At 45.1% G+C, this 16,066-nt stretch overlaps 1 protein-coding gene across 2 annotated transcripts; it reads left to right on the forward strand.

Annotated features, from left to right (window-relative positions):
• The first annotated feature begins 9,429 nt into the window (after positions 1-9,429).
• On the forward strand, positions 9,430-14,952 carry LOC132503907 (zinc finger protein 280A-like). 2 transcript variants are annotated; one of them, XM_060120787.1, is made up of 2 exons: positions 9,430-9,587; positions 12,761-14,952. In XM_060120787.1, the coding sequence occupies exon 2, from the start codon at positions 12,825-12,827 to the stop codon at positions 14,511-14,513; it is 1,689 nt and encodes a 562-aa protein (XP_059976770.1). In that variant the 5' UTR covers positions 9,430-9,587; positions 12,761-12,824; the 3' UTR covers positions 14,514-14,952. The 2 variants fall into 2 exon arrangements, with proteins under 2 accessions (XP_059976770.1, XP_059976769.1); XM_060120786.1 differs by having other exon boundaries at positions 9,430-9,570.
• Positions 14,953-16,066: the final 1,114 nt, after the last annotated feature.

Raw genomic sequence — 16,066 nt, forward strand, 5'->3', positions numbered from 1 at the left:
TGGGAGAAAATATTTGCAAATGATGCGAACAACAAGGGCTTAATTTCCCAAATATACAAACAGCTCCTACAATTCACTAACCAAAAAGAAACCCAATTGAAAAATGGGCAGAAGAGCTAAATAGACATTTCTCCAAAGAAGACATCCAGATGGCCGATAGGTACATGAAAAGATGCCCAACAGCACTAATTATTAGAGAAATGCAAATCAAAACTACACTGAGGTACTAATAAGGGGGCTTATGCAACTAGGTTCCGAGAGAAATAGCCTAGACTCTGCAGCTGACACAAAGTTGGAGGGGAGTTGGAGACGCTGAGTCTGTGTCGTGGGATACTTTGAACTGCAGAAATGCAGTGGTGGGTGCCATGTGGACCCAAAAGTGCCAGAGTGGGGTTCGTGTGAGAAGCACAAGTGCCCGGTGGGGCCCGGGGTCCGACCTCTACATACTCCCCACACTCATGGCCCCGTTGGGCACCTGCATGGCTTTGTTCTTGTCCACAGGATATTCAATATCTTATCTTCCTTTGAGGAGATGGACCCATGTTTTCCTCACTTCACTCGTTGGTGAAGATCCAGCTCCACTTGCTTCTTTCTTCCAGCTCAGTTCCCCCAGTGTTTTAGTTGACAGGTAGAGAAGTGCTTCCACGCAATCCCTTAAATGGACCAAAACGGTTCAGGACAGAGATGAAACCTGACTGCCTCCTAAAACCTTTGGCATTACCTAAGTGATGAGAATGATCAAGGTGTCTTTTGTTAATGAGGTGACTTCAGGAAAGTGCCTAAGGCTGGGTAGTGGTTGTCAGTGGGGCCAGTCCTGTGATTAGAGGGTTGAAACAATCAGTCCCAGCCCGATGACCTCCAGGGAGGAGAGAGGGGCTGGAGGTTGAGTTTACCCCCCATATGGCCAATGATGTGGCTACAAAATAAATGATCCCAAAACGTAGGGGCTTAAAACAATAACTGTTTCCTGTTGCACAGTTACTGTGGCTTAGCCGGGTGTTTCTGGCTCAGAGTCTCTTGTGAGGGTCGACTCAAAATACTGGCTTAATCGGCTTATTCGTCTGAAGACTTGACAGACTTGACTTGTGCTGGAGAATCCTCCCCCAGGATGGCTGTCTCCCTTGGCTTTTGGCTGGAGGCCTCAGTGCCTCCCCACGTGGACTTCCCCAGAGGGCTGCCGGAGTGATCCCATGACATGGCTGCTGGCTGGCTTCCGCCAGAGCGGGTGACTCAAGAGAGCAAGGCAGAATGTCCATTGTGATCTAATCTTGGAAATCACACACTAGCACTCCACAGTATCCTGCTGGTGCCCTGCTCCTTGTGAGAGGTCACGATACAAGGGTGTGAAGACCAGGGTGCAGGGATCACCGAGGGCCATCTTGAAGGCTGGGTTTCACAATAGTACCAAATTATTTGCAGGCATTATTTTATTTAATAGTCATAACGATCCAGGGAGGTAGTTACCATTTACTTCTGTGCTCCAGAACCTGGCGTCATGTCTGGCAGACCCCGGACACTTGAGACTTTATTGAAAGAGAGATGCACGTGAGGGATTAAGAGCTCAGGATCTATAGACCCATTGCCAAGGTCCAGGCCTGGGATGTGATTTATTTTGGGATAGTGAGCAAGTTTCTTAATATCTCAGATGGCCAAGAGGCACATGAAAAGACACTCAATATCACTAATTGTTAGAGAAATGCAAATCAAAACTACGATGAGGTATCACCTCAACCCAGTCAGAATGGCCATCATCAAAAGATCTGCAAACAGTAAATGCTGGAGAGGGTGTGGAGAAAAGGGAACCCTCTTGCACTGTTGGTGGGAATGTAAATTAATACAGCCACTATGGAGAACAGTATGGATGTCCTTAAAAATCTAAAAATAGAACTACCATATGACCCAGCAATCCCACTACTGGGCATATACCCTGAGAAAACCATAATTTAAAGAGAGTCATGTACCACAATGTTCATTGCTGCTCTATTTACAATAGCCAGGACATGGAAGCAACCTCAGTGTCCACTGACAGATGAATGGATAAAGAAGATGTGGCACATATATACAATACAATATTACTCAGCCATAAAAAGGACCGAAACTGAGTCATTTGTAGTGAGGTGGATGGAACTAGAGTCTGTCATACAGAGTGAAGTAAGTCAGAAAGAGAAAAACAAATACCGCATGCTAACACGTACATATGGAATCTAAACAAAAATGGTTCTGATGAACCTAGGGGCAGGACAGGAATAAAGACACAGACATAGAGAATGGACTTCAGGACACGGGGAGGGAGAAGGGTAAGCTGGGATGAAGCGAGAAAACAGCATGGACATATATACACTACCAAATGTAAAATAGATGGCTAGTGGGAAGCAGCTGCATAGCACAGGGAGATCAGCTCGGTGCTTTGTGACCACCTAGAGGGGTGGCAATAGGGAGGGTGGGAGGGAGGCTCAAGAGGGAGGGGATATGGGGATATATGTATACATATAGCTGATTCACTTTGTTATACAGCAGAAACTAACACAACATTGTAAAGCAAGTATACTCCAATAAAGATGCTAAAAAAACCCCAAAAACCTAAAAATAGAGCTACCTTATGATCCAGCAATCCCATTCTTGGGCGTATATCCAGTGAAAAACGTGGTTCTAAAGGATACATGCACACTAATGTTTATTGCAGTGCTGTTTACAACAGCCAAGACATGGAAACAACTTAAAAGTCCATCAACAGAGAAGTGGATAAAGAAGATGTAGTACATATATACAATGAAATATTACTCGGCCATTAAAAAGAATAAAATAATGCCATTTGCAGCGACATGGATGGACCTGGAGATTATCACACTAAGTGAAATAAGTCAGACAGAGAAAGACAAATATCATATGATATCGCTTATATGCAGAATCTAAAAAAAAAGATACAAATGCACTTATTTACAAAACAGAAAGAGACTCACAGACTTGGAGAACGAGCTTATGGTTACAGGGGGAAAGACTGGGGGGAGGGATAGATTGGGAGTTTGGAATTGACATGTACACACTACAGTATTTAAAAGAAAATGCCTTTCCATGAAAAAAAAATCTGTACTATAGTATATCATATTGTAATAATTAGATATAATAATAATATATACATACCTTCTCATAACTTTGGTTTTTTAAAATTAATTAATTAATTAATTTTCGGATTCGTTGCATCTTCGTTCCTGCACGCGGGCTTTCTCTAGTTGGAGCTACTCTTCAACGCAGTGCGCAGGCTTCTCATTGTGGTGGCTTCTCTTGTTGTGGAGCACGGGCTCTAGGCGTTCGGGCTTAGTACTTGTGGCTTGTGGGCTCTAGAGCGCAGACTCAGTAGTTGTGGCGCGGCATGTGGGATCTTCCCAGACCAGGGATCGAACCGGTGTCCCCTACATTGACAGGCAGATTCTTAACCAGTATGCCACCAGGGAAGTCCCATAACTTTGATTAAATGCAATAAAAGACATAGAGCTCCAGGAACAGGGCCTGGCTCATCGTCAGTGCTAAATAAACATTAATTGCTGTTATTGGTATTATTATTCCCAACAATAGCTCCCGCTTCCGGTGAGGCTTTCAGTGACTCAGTCGTTTTCAGGGTAAAGATAGAACCTAGTGGCATTTTAAGCCACTATTGGAAAAGGCTTGGGATCTTTTCTAGTAGAAACATACAACCAGAAAACACAGATACGTCCAAAGAGCACTCTCTGACATTTACCTGTAAGTTGCTTCGACTTTGAATTTGGGACGCCCATGCCTTTCTGTTCACGAAGCATCTCATGCCCCCCTTTGTGGTCCTTCCCTCACATCCTCCACAGAAGATGCATTCTGGTTTGCTTCTGATCATTTGAAATCAAATGAGGATAATCATCCAACTCCCTGATGGATTTCTCCCCATCCAAGTTAAAGTCACTCAGTAAAATTATGTTAATAAAACACAACTTAAATTTGCGGAGTATGCAAATAATATACACCATTTACATAAAAGTAGGGGAAGAGGGGTGTGTGCTTGTGGATGAGGAAGACATGCAAGGAAGGACACTTGAGAAATTCTCAACAACAGTTTATTTTGGGAACAGAGACAGATACCTGTGGTCTGGGGCAGGAGTGCGACTTGCTGTACAGTGGGTGAATGCTCTTTTGCGTGGTTCGCTTTTATTGTTAACTCTGCATAAGTATGATTTTTAATTGAAAAGTAGTTTCTGAGAATTCCCTGGGGGCCCAGTGGTTAGGACTTTGAGCTTCCACTGCAGGGGGCAGGGGTTCAATCCCTGGTTGGGGAACTAACATCCTTCAAGCCACAGAGCTAGGCCAAAAGAAAAGGAGTTTCTAAGGGACACTACATTATCCCTGGATCCACTGTCTAACTGTGCTTTTATGCCACTAATATCCCCGCAGGTTTTATTTTGTTTTGTTTTTAAATGAATAAAAACTTGTACATGATTTTTATTCAAAGGCTGACCAAAATCCATTCTCAATTGTCAAAAAAAAAAAAAGAGTCACATCTGATTTCAGGATTTCAGCGTTAGATGTAACTTGACATTTTTCTCCTTGGCATGATTCATCTGTAATTTGGAGTTTTTACCTTAATCCATGTGGTACAGACAGAATTTCCCCCGAATCCTGGTTCTCTGCCAACCTGGCAGAGCTAAGGTTTTAACTAATTCCCCTTGCTCATCAGAGCACTTTTCTGTGACCAAGTCCCCTTCCTTAGGGGTACCCCTTAGAGTTGGGGGCTCCCACTAAACCCTTTTTGTGGCTAGCATGGGCCACCGAAATTTTCATCCAGGAATGCCCTGGAAATTAACATCACCTTGCTTTGGGTAAGCAGGTGGTATAAGTCATCACTGATTGAATTTTTCAGTGTGTCCTGGTCCCTTTCCTTTTGGTCCCTCTCTGCCACACCCTTACATTTAACTCAGAGCCTAGAGCTGAGCACAGAAGCAGCAGGAAGCCAAAGGCTCTGCCACTGATTATGAAAGCCCTAATCTCCTGAGATAAAGCTCTCCCAGGGAGAGTGGAGGAGGAAAAAGCTTGGAGAACAATGGTAGAGCCAAGCTCTCCCCTGGAGGTGGAGGAAGGGGTAGAGGCTGGCCATCTGGATTAGCGTCCTCAGGAACAGGTGTGCTTCCTGGGCCACATTGTAAAGTAGAGTCCACTTTTCACACAGCTCTGGTCCGCATGTCAGGAGGACAGCCTGTGGTCCTGAGGGCATGATCTCCTCCTGGGTACAAAGTTCTAAGATGGTGTGAGATGCCCAGCCCTGTTGGTAGATAATCAGGCTGACCACATATCACTCCACTATCATGACCACAAGTCCCAGGGAGCTGTCTCCACGGCACTGGGCCTGGGCTGGACTTGGCCATGGGGCTGTCCATGGAAGGAAAGGTTAGAACAGGTCATTTCCTTTTTTTTTTTTTCTGCCCCGCCGTGCAGCACGTGGGATCTTAGTTCCCGGACCAGGGATCGAACCCACGTCCCCTGCTGTGGAAGCATGGAGTCTTAACCACTGGACCTCCAGGGATGTCCCAGAGTTTCTGTTATACAGCTGTGTTTGTTTTTCTTCCTTTTCTTGGCCAAAACAGATACTTCCCCTCACATTCAGGAAGGTATGAGAATGGGACTTGCTCTGTCCTCAAGGTTCTGTCCATCACAGTCTAGAGTGAGAAGTAAAAGAGTTGGGGCCAGAAAGAGAATTGAGTGGGGCCCCTAGCAGCAGTGGTCTTCAGGAAGGAATCCACAAGAGGAACAGACTGCTTCCTGGAAAATCAGGGTGGTTGGGCATTTGTTGATGGCCGGCAGTCACCTGGGAGCTGAGCTATCACCTGCATACCCCCTACCTATACCTGAGGTGAGCCCTCTCCATGGGCTCCTGATCTAAAGAGTGTGTAAGAGTGCTAGGGCGGCCATAACAAATACCACAGACTGGGGGTGGGGGAGAGCTTAAACAACAGGAAATTATTTTCTCCCGGTTCTGGAGGCTAGAAGTCCAAGATCAACGTGTTGGCAGGGTGGCTTCTCCTGAGGCCTCTCTCCTTGGCGTGCAGATGGAGAGAGTGTTCTTGTTGTGTCCCTGTGTTCCTCTATGTCCAAGCATCCCTGATGTCTTGTGTGTCCCAATTCCCTTTTTGCCACGCTGCGTGGCTTCTGGGATCTCAGTCCCCCAACCAGGGATTGAACCCAGGTCCTCGGCAGTGAAAGCACGGAGCCCTAACCACTGGACCGCCAGGGAATTCCCCTCCCTCTTTTTATACAGAGACCCATCAGATCGGATTAGGGGCCACCCTAATAACCTCATTTTAACTTAATCACCTCTTTAAGAGTATTATCTCCAAATACGGTTACATTCTGAAGTGCGTTAGGACTTCAACATATGAATTTTGCAGGACACAATGAAGCCCAAAACAGGGGGTGATGGTAGGGGTGATTCACCTGGTGAATGCTGCACAGGTGCTGTCATCATCTGAAGCAGGGGATTTGTACCCCACCTGCTCCTTAGAAAGACCTGGGACCTTTAATAATACAGACTCCCTGGTCCCATTTCTGAAGATACTGATTCTGTTGGTTTGGAGTAAGATGGGCAGAATCAACCAGGACATAAGTACTTTTCAATAGCTCCCTAGTATTTACTGGTTAGTATTTGGTCCTTGGCCAAGTGGCCTGGGCATCACCTGGAGCTTGTGAGAAACTCAGACTCTTAGGCTCTACCCAGAACTGCTGGACCACAATGTGCATTTTCACAAGACCGTGTAGGTGATTCCTTAGATTCACTGAGGGTTAAGAAGCACAATCCAGGTGATTCAGAAGTGCAGCCCGAACTGACTCCTGATCTCTGGGCTTTGCTTACATATCCAGGTGGGGGTCCTAGAATCTCTGAGGGGGAGGGGGAGGCACCCAGCTCAAGCTCCAGCCTCTGATTGGTTTATTTTTTATATTTTTCTAATATTCATTCATTCATTCATTCATTTACTTGGCTGTGCCGGGTCTTAGTTGCAGCATGCGGGATGTTTCTGATTTTATTTTATTTTTTAGTTTCGGCATGCGGGATCTAGTTGCCTGACCAGGGATCAAACGCGGGCCCCCAGCATTCGGAGTGTGGAGTCTTAACCACTGGGCCACCATGTAAGTCCCTGATTGGTTTGTTGAGTCACCAATAAAATGTTCATCCCAAGGCAGGTGCTCAGTGTGTCAAATGAAAGAGAAATGAATTCCCGACCCTCAACCCATCCTCAGGCTCCCTTGAAGGAGTGGACTCGTGGGTATTTTAATCATAGGAGAGATCAGTGTTTCCCAAAGTATTGGAGGATTTTCCACCTTGGGCCACCCCTCACTTCAGAATCAAATGGGGCAAACATTGAACATTCAGATTCCCAGGCCCCTGCCCTGGTAATTTGAGTTTCCCAGGTGTGAGATGCAGCCCTGGAATCTGTATGTTTCACAATGTCCCAGGTGATTCTGAGATTTGAGCAATCTTTATAAACGTATCAAATAGTCAAAGTTTTCCTTCTTTTCCCCTAAGTTTTTGCAAACATTTTAAAGTTGACATCAAAAATGTTTTCATCAAGGCTTCCCTGGTTGCGCAGTGGTTGGGAGTCCGCCTGCCGATGCAGGGGACACGGGTTCGTGCCCCGGTCCGGGAGGATCCCACATGCCGCGGAGCGGCTGGGCCCGTGAGCCATGGCCGCTGAGCCTGCGCGTCCGGAGCCTGTGCTCCGCAACGGGAGAGGCCACAGCAGTGAGAGGCCCGCGTACCGCAAAAAAAAAAAAAAAATGTTTTCATCATAAGTGTAAACACTGCAAAGGATGTAGCTTCTGGCGTATAATAAAAATAGGCCCTTTAAGTAAATAAAACTGGTGGCGATTTCACTGCCAAGGGCCGGGGTTCAATCCCTGGTCAGGGAAATAAGATCCTACAGGAAGCTGCACAGCGTGGCCAAAAAAAAAGGAAATAAAACTGTTACTATCATGCTTTTAAACGTATCCAAAAGAATGTAAATAGCATAGGGTTTTGATACTCACCACCATCCGTTTGAAAAAGTATAAAATGAGCCTTTTCTAATGGTCAGATCATTTATACTTACTTTTCCAGCTTCAGAGAGATATAATTGACATATATGGTGTGAATTTAAGGTGTATAGCATGTTGATTATATAAGAAAGGTTTTTTTTCTTTTGTTTTTTGTGTGGTACGCGGGCCTCTCACTGTTGTGGCCTCTCCCGTTGCGGAGCACAGGCTCCGGACGCGCAGGCTCAGCGGCCATGGCTCACGGGCCCAGCCGCTCCGCGGCATGTGGGATCTTCCCGGACCGGGGCACGAACCCGTGTCCCCTGCATCGGCAGGCAGACTCTCAACCTCTGGGCCACCAGGGAAGCCCAAGAAAGGTTTTTGTTTGTTTGTTTTGCTGCTCTGCCTGACATGTGGGATCTTAGTTCCCCAACCAGGGATCAAACACGCACCCCCTGCAGTGGAAGCATGAGGTCTTAACCACTGGACGGCCAGGGAAGTCCCAGAAAGGTATTTTTGATGTTATATCAGGTTATGGCACTTCAGTATGCTTTCTTTAGTGAACTTCATTTTTGTTCTAATTCAGTGACTCTGTTGCATTAGGAGTGGAAATACAAATAATTCTTGCCAGTGAGGAGTTGTTAGAAGCCCTCCCTATCTCCAAGAATCTGTCTGCAGAGGGCTGTAAAGGCAGTGGGAGGGAAAGTTTCAGATATAATCTAGGTGGTGAGGAGGGAAGGGAGAGTGAAGGAGGAGGAGGGAGGAGGGGAGAGAGAGGGAGACCAGGGTATGAGCTGTCACCCCTGGAACTGGTTTAAGAAAGAATGAGCCCCTGCTTAGAAAAAGCTCCTGGGCTTCAGTCTGAAGACCTACAATGAGGACCCCGGGAGTCCCATGGGTGCTGAGTCTTCAAGTGCAGACCACTTGGGAGTGAGCCCTGCCCCCTGGATCCCCCAGGGACAGGAGGAGAGCAGGGTTTTGCTCTCTGCAGATGGAGAATTTTCTGGCGTTGGAAAAGGACCTCTGTCCTTTCAGGTTCCTGACCTCAGCCTGGGTTCTGTTGGAATATCTGTGTGGACCACATTCCCCTGCCCCTGCTGACCCCCAATAGCTTAAAATGCAGGTAAATTAGAGATGAGGTGGTGAGCCTGTGGACGCCAGAGAGAGGAGTGGGGACTCCTGCCATGGGGACCAGGAAGGCAGCTTCTGGGCCTGGCCCTGAAGCCCCACCCACATTCTTTCCTTTCACTGGCAATTTGGGTGAAAGGTTTCTAGCTGAATATCCAATCAGGATAAACTGGTTCAGGGACATGATTGGAGCCCTGTTTGGATGCTAGGGATTGGATTATAATGGGCTTTAAAAGGCTTGGAATCTTCTGATTCAGCGTCACTGAGGAGAGCCAGGTAGGAGTTCCAGGAACAGAGGACTCAGGAAGTAGCGCTGCTGAACTTGAGAGAAATCTCTCCTGGATATGGAGACCAGGACGTTCCAGCTTCACCCTTCGCTGGGGCTCAGAGTTCACTGAATCATCTGGACTTCAGGAGCTGGTGAGCTACGGAGTTTGGTATGCTCCATTTTGTTCTCTGAAGCCATGAGTCTGCAAACCTTCTCTGTAAAGGGCTAGAGAGTAACTAGGCATTAAGGGCCATGTGGTCTCTTGCAGTGGCTTGACTCTGCCCTAGTAGTGCAAAACAGCCTCCAGCAACAGCAAGTGATCGTGGCTGTGTTCCAGTAAACTTTATTTGTGGACACTGAAATTTGAATATCATGTAATTTTCACATGTCACAAAATATTCCTTTGTTTTTTTCCCCCAAATTAAAAAAAAATTAAATATATTCTTAAAAGTTAAAAAAAAACCTTAACAAATATAAAAAACATTCTTAGCTTGGTGGCTGAGCAATAAAAAAACAAAAACAGGGGGCAAGCCAATTTGCCAATCCCCGTTTAAACCATTTGCCTATAGAATGCAGCTAGCATCCCATTAGTGACTTGTGAAGTCAATTTAGTAGGCTGGATTCAGCTTATGAAAAGAAATAGAATTTTTCATTGAATCTAAGATGCCATCAGCTGTAAGATACAACATTATTTCTGATACCACTATAAATATATATATATATATATATATATATATATATATATATATATATATATATATATACAGCCAAACAAACTTATAAAGTGCTACTGAAGAAATGCAAGATAACAGAAATGGTCGAATGTCAACATTAGAATGTCCCTTCGTGTCAATGAATGTGTTAATGGCATGGCAGCTATCAGCAAATCTATTGTAGGGACAGAACTACGTTACAAAACTTTTATTTCAATAGCCACCCCTCCCCACACCCAACTACATACAGGCTGATTTCCTCCCTTGTATGATGCTGTTAAATCATTAGGATTTGGATTTAATTAAATGCTTGGAAAATCACTTCTCAGTCTTTTGGCTAAGATCAAGTGTAAGTGCTTGGGAAGCCTGGAATTAGTGGGTTCGGACCTGTTGTACAGGTAAATGATCATATTACTAACAGTTACTTTATATTTATGTAGCAAACATGTAGCATTGACAGCATGCCAGATGTTGCTCTAGAAACAAAGAATACAGCAGTGAACAAAACACAACTCCCTGCCCTCGTGTATGTAGCTCATAGTCTAGTGGGTGGAGACGAAAGAAGCAAGATGTATTTTATACTTGTGTGTTAGGCAGGTGATAAACGCTGTTGAAAAATAGCTTCGGAGTTGAATATAGCATGTGAGTTGGGGGAGGTTGTGATTTTTGAAAGTGTGGTCAGGGAAGTCTTGCAGAGAAGCTGTGGACCTGAAGCAGGTCAGGAGCTGGGATGAGGGTACCTGAGAAAGAGCATCCAAAGCAGGGGGAGCAACAGAAGTCCTGAGAAAGTACCGTCCTTCCTCGGTATCCTTGGGAGATTGGATCCAGGACTCCCCACCCCGAAGATACCAAAAGCCATGGATGCCCGAGTCCCTTATATAAAATGGTGTAGTATTTGCATATAAACTGAGTAGATCCTCCCATATGCTTTAAATCATCTCTGGATTCATTATAATACCTAATACAATGTTGATGCTGTGTAAATAGTTCTAAGTACAGTGTAATGCTATATATATAGTTGCCAGCACAAGGCAACTTCAAGTTTTGCTTTTAAGATCTTTCTGGAATTAAAAAAAAAAATTTGATCCGAGGCCTTCTCTGATGGTCCAATGGTTAAGACTTCCACTGCAGGAGACGAGGGTTCCGTCCCTGTTCGGTGAACTAAGATCCGGCATGCCACGCAGTGCAACCAAAATAAAAAATTTTTTTTGATCGGTGTACAGGATCTGGTGCCTTCCAGACTCACGGAGTGGAGGGAGGGAGGGGCATCCCGGGCGATAGCCTAGGGCTCTTTTGGACCTTTCATGTTGGTTGGCATTTCTGAGTGAGATTGGAGATCTATAAGCAAAAGGGTGCATGCCAGCTCTCCTGCAGAGTTTAATGGGAGCATTGGGGCCGCCCTGGGGAGATAAGGCAAAAGTGGGGGCTGGGGGCCAGAGAGGTAAGTTTACAATTATCATGTTACTTAACTGGGTTTGAGCCTGTTTCCTCACGTATAAAATAAGGCTGTTAATAGTTATCTCAATGTTTCAGCTGATGATTAAATAAGGCACCAATTTTGTCTTTTGAAATAAATACAATAGTCCCCCCTTATCCACGATGGGGAGGGGGGGATGCGTTCCAAGACCCTCAGTGGATGTCTGCTACCATGGATAGTATCAAACCCTATATACACAATGTTTTTTCCTATGCAAATGTACCTACGATGCAGTTTAATTTATAAAAGCACAGTAAGAGGGCTTCCCTGGTGGCTCGGTGGTTGGGAGTCCGCCTGCCGATGCAGGGGACACGGGTTCGTGCCCCGGTCCGGGAGGATCCCACGTGCCGCCGAGCGGCTGGGCCCGTGAGCCATGGCCGCTGAGCCTGCGTGTCCGGAGCCTGTGCTCCACAGCGGGAGAGGCCACAGCAGTGAGAGGCCCACGTACCGCAAAAAAAAAAAAAAAAAAAAAAAAAGCACAGTAAGAGATTGACAACAGTAACTAAGAATAAAATAGAACAATTATAACAATACACTGTTATAAAAGTTTTGTGAATGTGGTCTCTGTGTCAAAAATATTATTGTACTAATTTGATGTTTCTTCCATCTCAGCTAAGCACTTACCATGCACTGAGGCCATAACTTTTGCAGTTTGAAATGTGACAGCAATACAAGCATAGATTCGTTTCCTTCTTCACAATTTCACAGATAGAAGATTCATTCTTACCATAGACCTTAGCAACATCAGCGTACAATTTTTTCTTCTTTTTTTTTAATCAAACTGAGAACTTTTGCCTTTTTACCTAAAGGTAGCATTTTATGGATTCTCTCTGTCATATTTGAATTGCCAGCATCACTCTGCTTGTGCTTTGGGGCCATTATTAAGTAAAATAAGCATGACTTGGACACGAGCACTGTGATACCTTGACAATCTGATAACCGAGTGTCCCAGGTGGGAGGAAGCAGGACGGTGCGAGACTCCCATCACACTCCTCAGAATGGTGTGCAATTTAAAACTTATGAGTTATTTATTTCTGGAATTTTCCATTTAATATTTTCAGTTAACAACCGAGAGTTCACTGAAACCCCAGAGAGCGAAAACTTGGATCTGGGGGGACAACTGTACTGACCGTGTCATGTGGTTGCCTTTAGGTGGGAGTTTGCCAAAAGAAAGCAGTAGAAGAAGGGACCACTTCAAGCAAAAAGCGGTTGTAAAATGGCACACGCCTTTCTGTGTGAGGAAGCACAAGCACCAGAACGACCAGAGAAGAAGATGGGAGGGTCCAGACCCAGAGACGAGGACGATGACAGTGCTGAGGTGATCTTTGTTGGAGTGGAGCATGTCAATGAAGATGCTGAAACCCTCTTTGTCAGAGTGATTTCAAATTCAAAGCCGGTCATTTCTAACATTTTGAACAGAGTGACCAGGGACTCATCCTCAACAAGAAAGAAGGGTCACGTGAGTCAAGATACGACTTACACATTGCAGCCTTCAAATTGCAGGACCCCGATGTCAAAGGCAGCAGCCATTTCACCGGCTTTTCAATCTGAATGGGGAGACGCAGATAGTCCTATTATTTTTGAGCCTTCATCTAAACCTGATTATAAAATGAGCTCTCTGCAAGTCGTGCTTCACAATTCCTCAGAGTTGCTCTCTCCATGGTCTCATTGTCTACCTGGAGCTGCATTCTCGGTAGGAGGCAAGGATAAAAGTCCTCGTGATTCAAAGCGACGTCCCACTTCAGATATGGATATATACGGTGGGAATCCCAAAAGACCTAAAGTCAGCCATGGAATCCCAGGGGGACAGGCCTTAGCTGTGGCCTCTCCAGGTATCCTTCCTACAAAGAACATGAGTATGACCCCGGAAGGTGTCCCGACCTCGTCAAGCCATGTTCACAATGGGGCATCATTTCCATGGGCTCATGCATATAACCAGGCACGTTACCATGTTATGGATCCAGATGGAGCACGTAGCTTGGAAAGGCTGGCAAAAACAGACTATTCGAGTCTAGCAACTCAAAACAAGACTGTTGATCCCAAGAAAGGAAATCTGATCATGTTACTTGATGATTTTTACTACGGACGGCATCCAGGAGACAGGCAGCCAGAATGGAAGACCCACACAGCCTTCAAATGCCTCAGCTGCTTGAAAGTCCTCAAAAATATCAAGTTTATGACCCACGTGAAGAACCATTTGGAATTTGAGAAGCAGAGGGATGACGGCTGGGAAATCCACACCACCTGCCGGCACTGCCACCGCCAGTTTCCCACCCCCTTCCAGCTTCAGTGTCACATTGAAAGTGTCCACACTTCCCAGGAGCCCTCTGTGGTCTGTAAAATCTGTGAATTGTCCTTCGAAACAGATCAGGTTCTCTTACAGCACATGAAGGTCAATCATAAACCTGGCGAAATGCCCTATGTGTGCCAGGTTTGCAATTACAGATCGTCAGCCTTTGCTGATGTGGAAGCACATTTCAGAACATGGCATGAAAACACAAACAGTTTGCTTTGTCTGTTTTGCCTCAAAATTTTCAAAGTGACGACATCCTACGTAAATCATGCTTGGAGGCACTGGAACAAGAGGGTCTTTCAATGTTCCAAGTGCCGGCTACAGTTTTTGACTTTGAAGGAGAAAATGGAGCACCAAACCAAGAATCATCAACCATTTAAAAAACCAGAGCAACTGGAAGGGCTGCCTCCTGAAACAGAGGTCAAGATCCAAACTTCAGTTCAACCAGGACCAAGAGAGGCAGCATCCATGATTGTGACCAGCACTGAATCCCGAGTGTCACCTGAAAAAACTACCAAGAGGATGGCTATGAACACGAGATATTCCAGACGTATTGCAGCAGGGGTTCTGGCTAAAAATTATTACCCACCTCCAGAAATCCCAAAAAGCTGAATTGAGGCTAGGCCAGCTGTACGTAGTGGCTCGTAGATGCCAGCAAGCAGTGTCAGCGCCTGTCTGGCTTTACAGTGACTGAGGTTGTACCTGCTTCATCTCTCCACTGTCAAGTAACTCCGAAGTCTCCATGCTCCTTCCCAGCCACCCTCTCCTTCCCAAAGTAACCACTTGTCTGACTTCAACCACCAGGGATTAGTTTTCCTGTTTCTAAATTTTAAGTAAATAGAATCACACAATAGATTCTTTTTGGTCTGGTCTTTGTTTTCTTTTAAATAAGTGAGATACATTCTTGGTGTGTGTCGCTGTGGCACATTCTTTTTCATTGCCGAGTAGAATTCCCTTGAATGAATATGGCAGAGTTTATGTATCCATTTTATTGTTCCTGAACTTTGAGGCTCATAATTTTGCTATTTTGCATAAAGCTGCTATGAGCGTGTGTCTGTCTTTCATAGTAATTTCTTTAGGATATCTATATCTATACATCTAAATATAGATATGAGAAGTTCTGAAACTGCATAGATTTAGCTTTCTGGCCAAACACTTTTTCAAAGTGATTGAAACAATGTGTATTTCCACCAACAGTACTGTGAATTCCATTTCTACAGCTCCAACACTTGGTACTGTCAGTCCTTTTCAGTATATAACTGAGCAGGACCCTGCAGGGCCTTCCCAGGGACAGACCCCCCCCACCCCCATGTCCCTGCCTCTTATTTGTAGAAAAACTTTAGGTCCTAGGCCTTCCCCATGTTCCAAAGAGCGAATTTAACTAGAGAAGTGAGAAAATGCAGAAACAAAAGAAAACAATCAAGCAAGCAAGACAAAACAATAATAGTTTAGCCATAAAACAAAGTCAAGGATCTTTAATTTCTCCTCAGGGGCTACAGATAATATCCTGAGCCATATCCTTGAGTTGTTTTGCAGAAACTAAAACCCCCAGAAGACAGAAGAAGTTAACTGTATGCTGCCCACCAGCATGTAGACCCCAGACCAGCTGGAACCAGAAGGTTGATGATGTTGACTGCTGAAATACAACCTTGGTTACCTCACCACCAACCAATGGTCATAATAATTGTGCATGAGCCGATCACACACCCTGCCACCCTCTCCCTCACGTTGTATTTAAAAACCCTTCCCTGAAAGCCATCCCAGAGTTTGGGTCTTTTGAGCATGAGCTGCCTGTTCTTGCTTGGTCCCATTTTGGATGGCTTGCAATAAACACAGTACTTTCCTTCATCACAACATGGTGTTAGTAGATTTGCTTTACTGTGCTCGGGCTAGCAGACTCAAGTTTTGTTCAGGAACAATTAGTGCTATTCTCTTGACGTTGTAGTGGTATCACATTGTAGTTTCATCTGTATTTCCCTGATGAGTAATGATTTTGAGAATTTTTTTCACATGCTTATTGTCCACTCGAATATTACTCTCTTTTATTAAGTGCCTATTCAAGTCTTGCTCCTCCTCTTAAAAAACAAAACAAAACTATAGACTGTCAACTGGGAAGGGCATTAGGGAACTTCTGGGACCCTGAAAACGTCCCTTATTTTGGCCTC

Source organism: Lagenorhynchus albirostris, chromosome 14 (assembly GCF_949774975.1).
Source record: "Lagenorhynchus albirostris chromosome 14, mLagAlb1.1, whole genome shotgun sequence".
In the NCBI taxonomy this organism is placed as follows: domain Eukaryota; kingdom Metazoa; phylum Chordata; class Mammalia; order Artiodactyla; family Delphinidae; genus Lagenorhynchus; species Lagenorhynchus albirostris.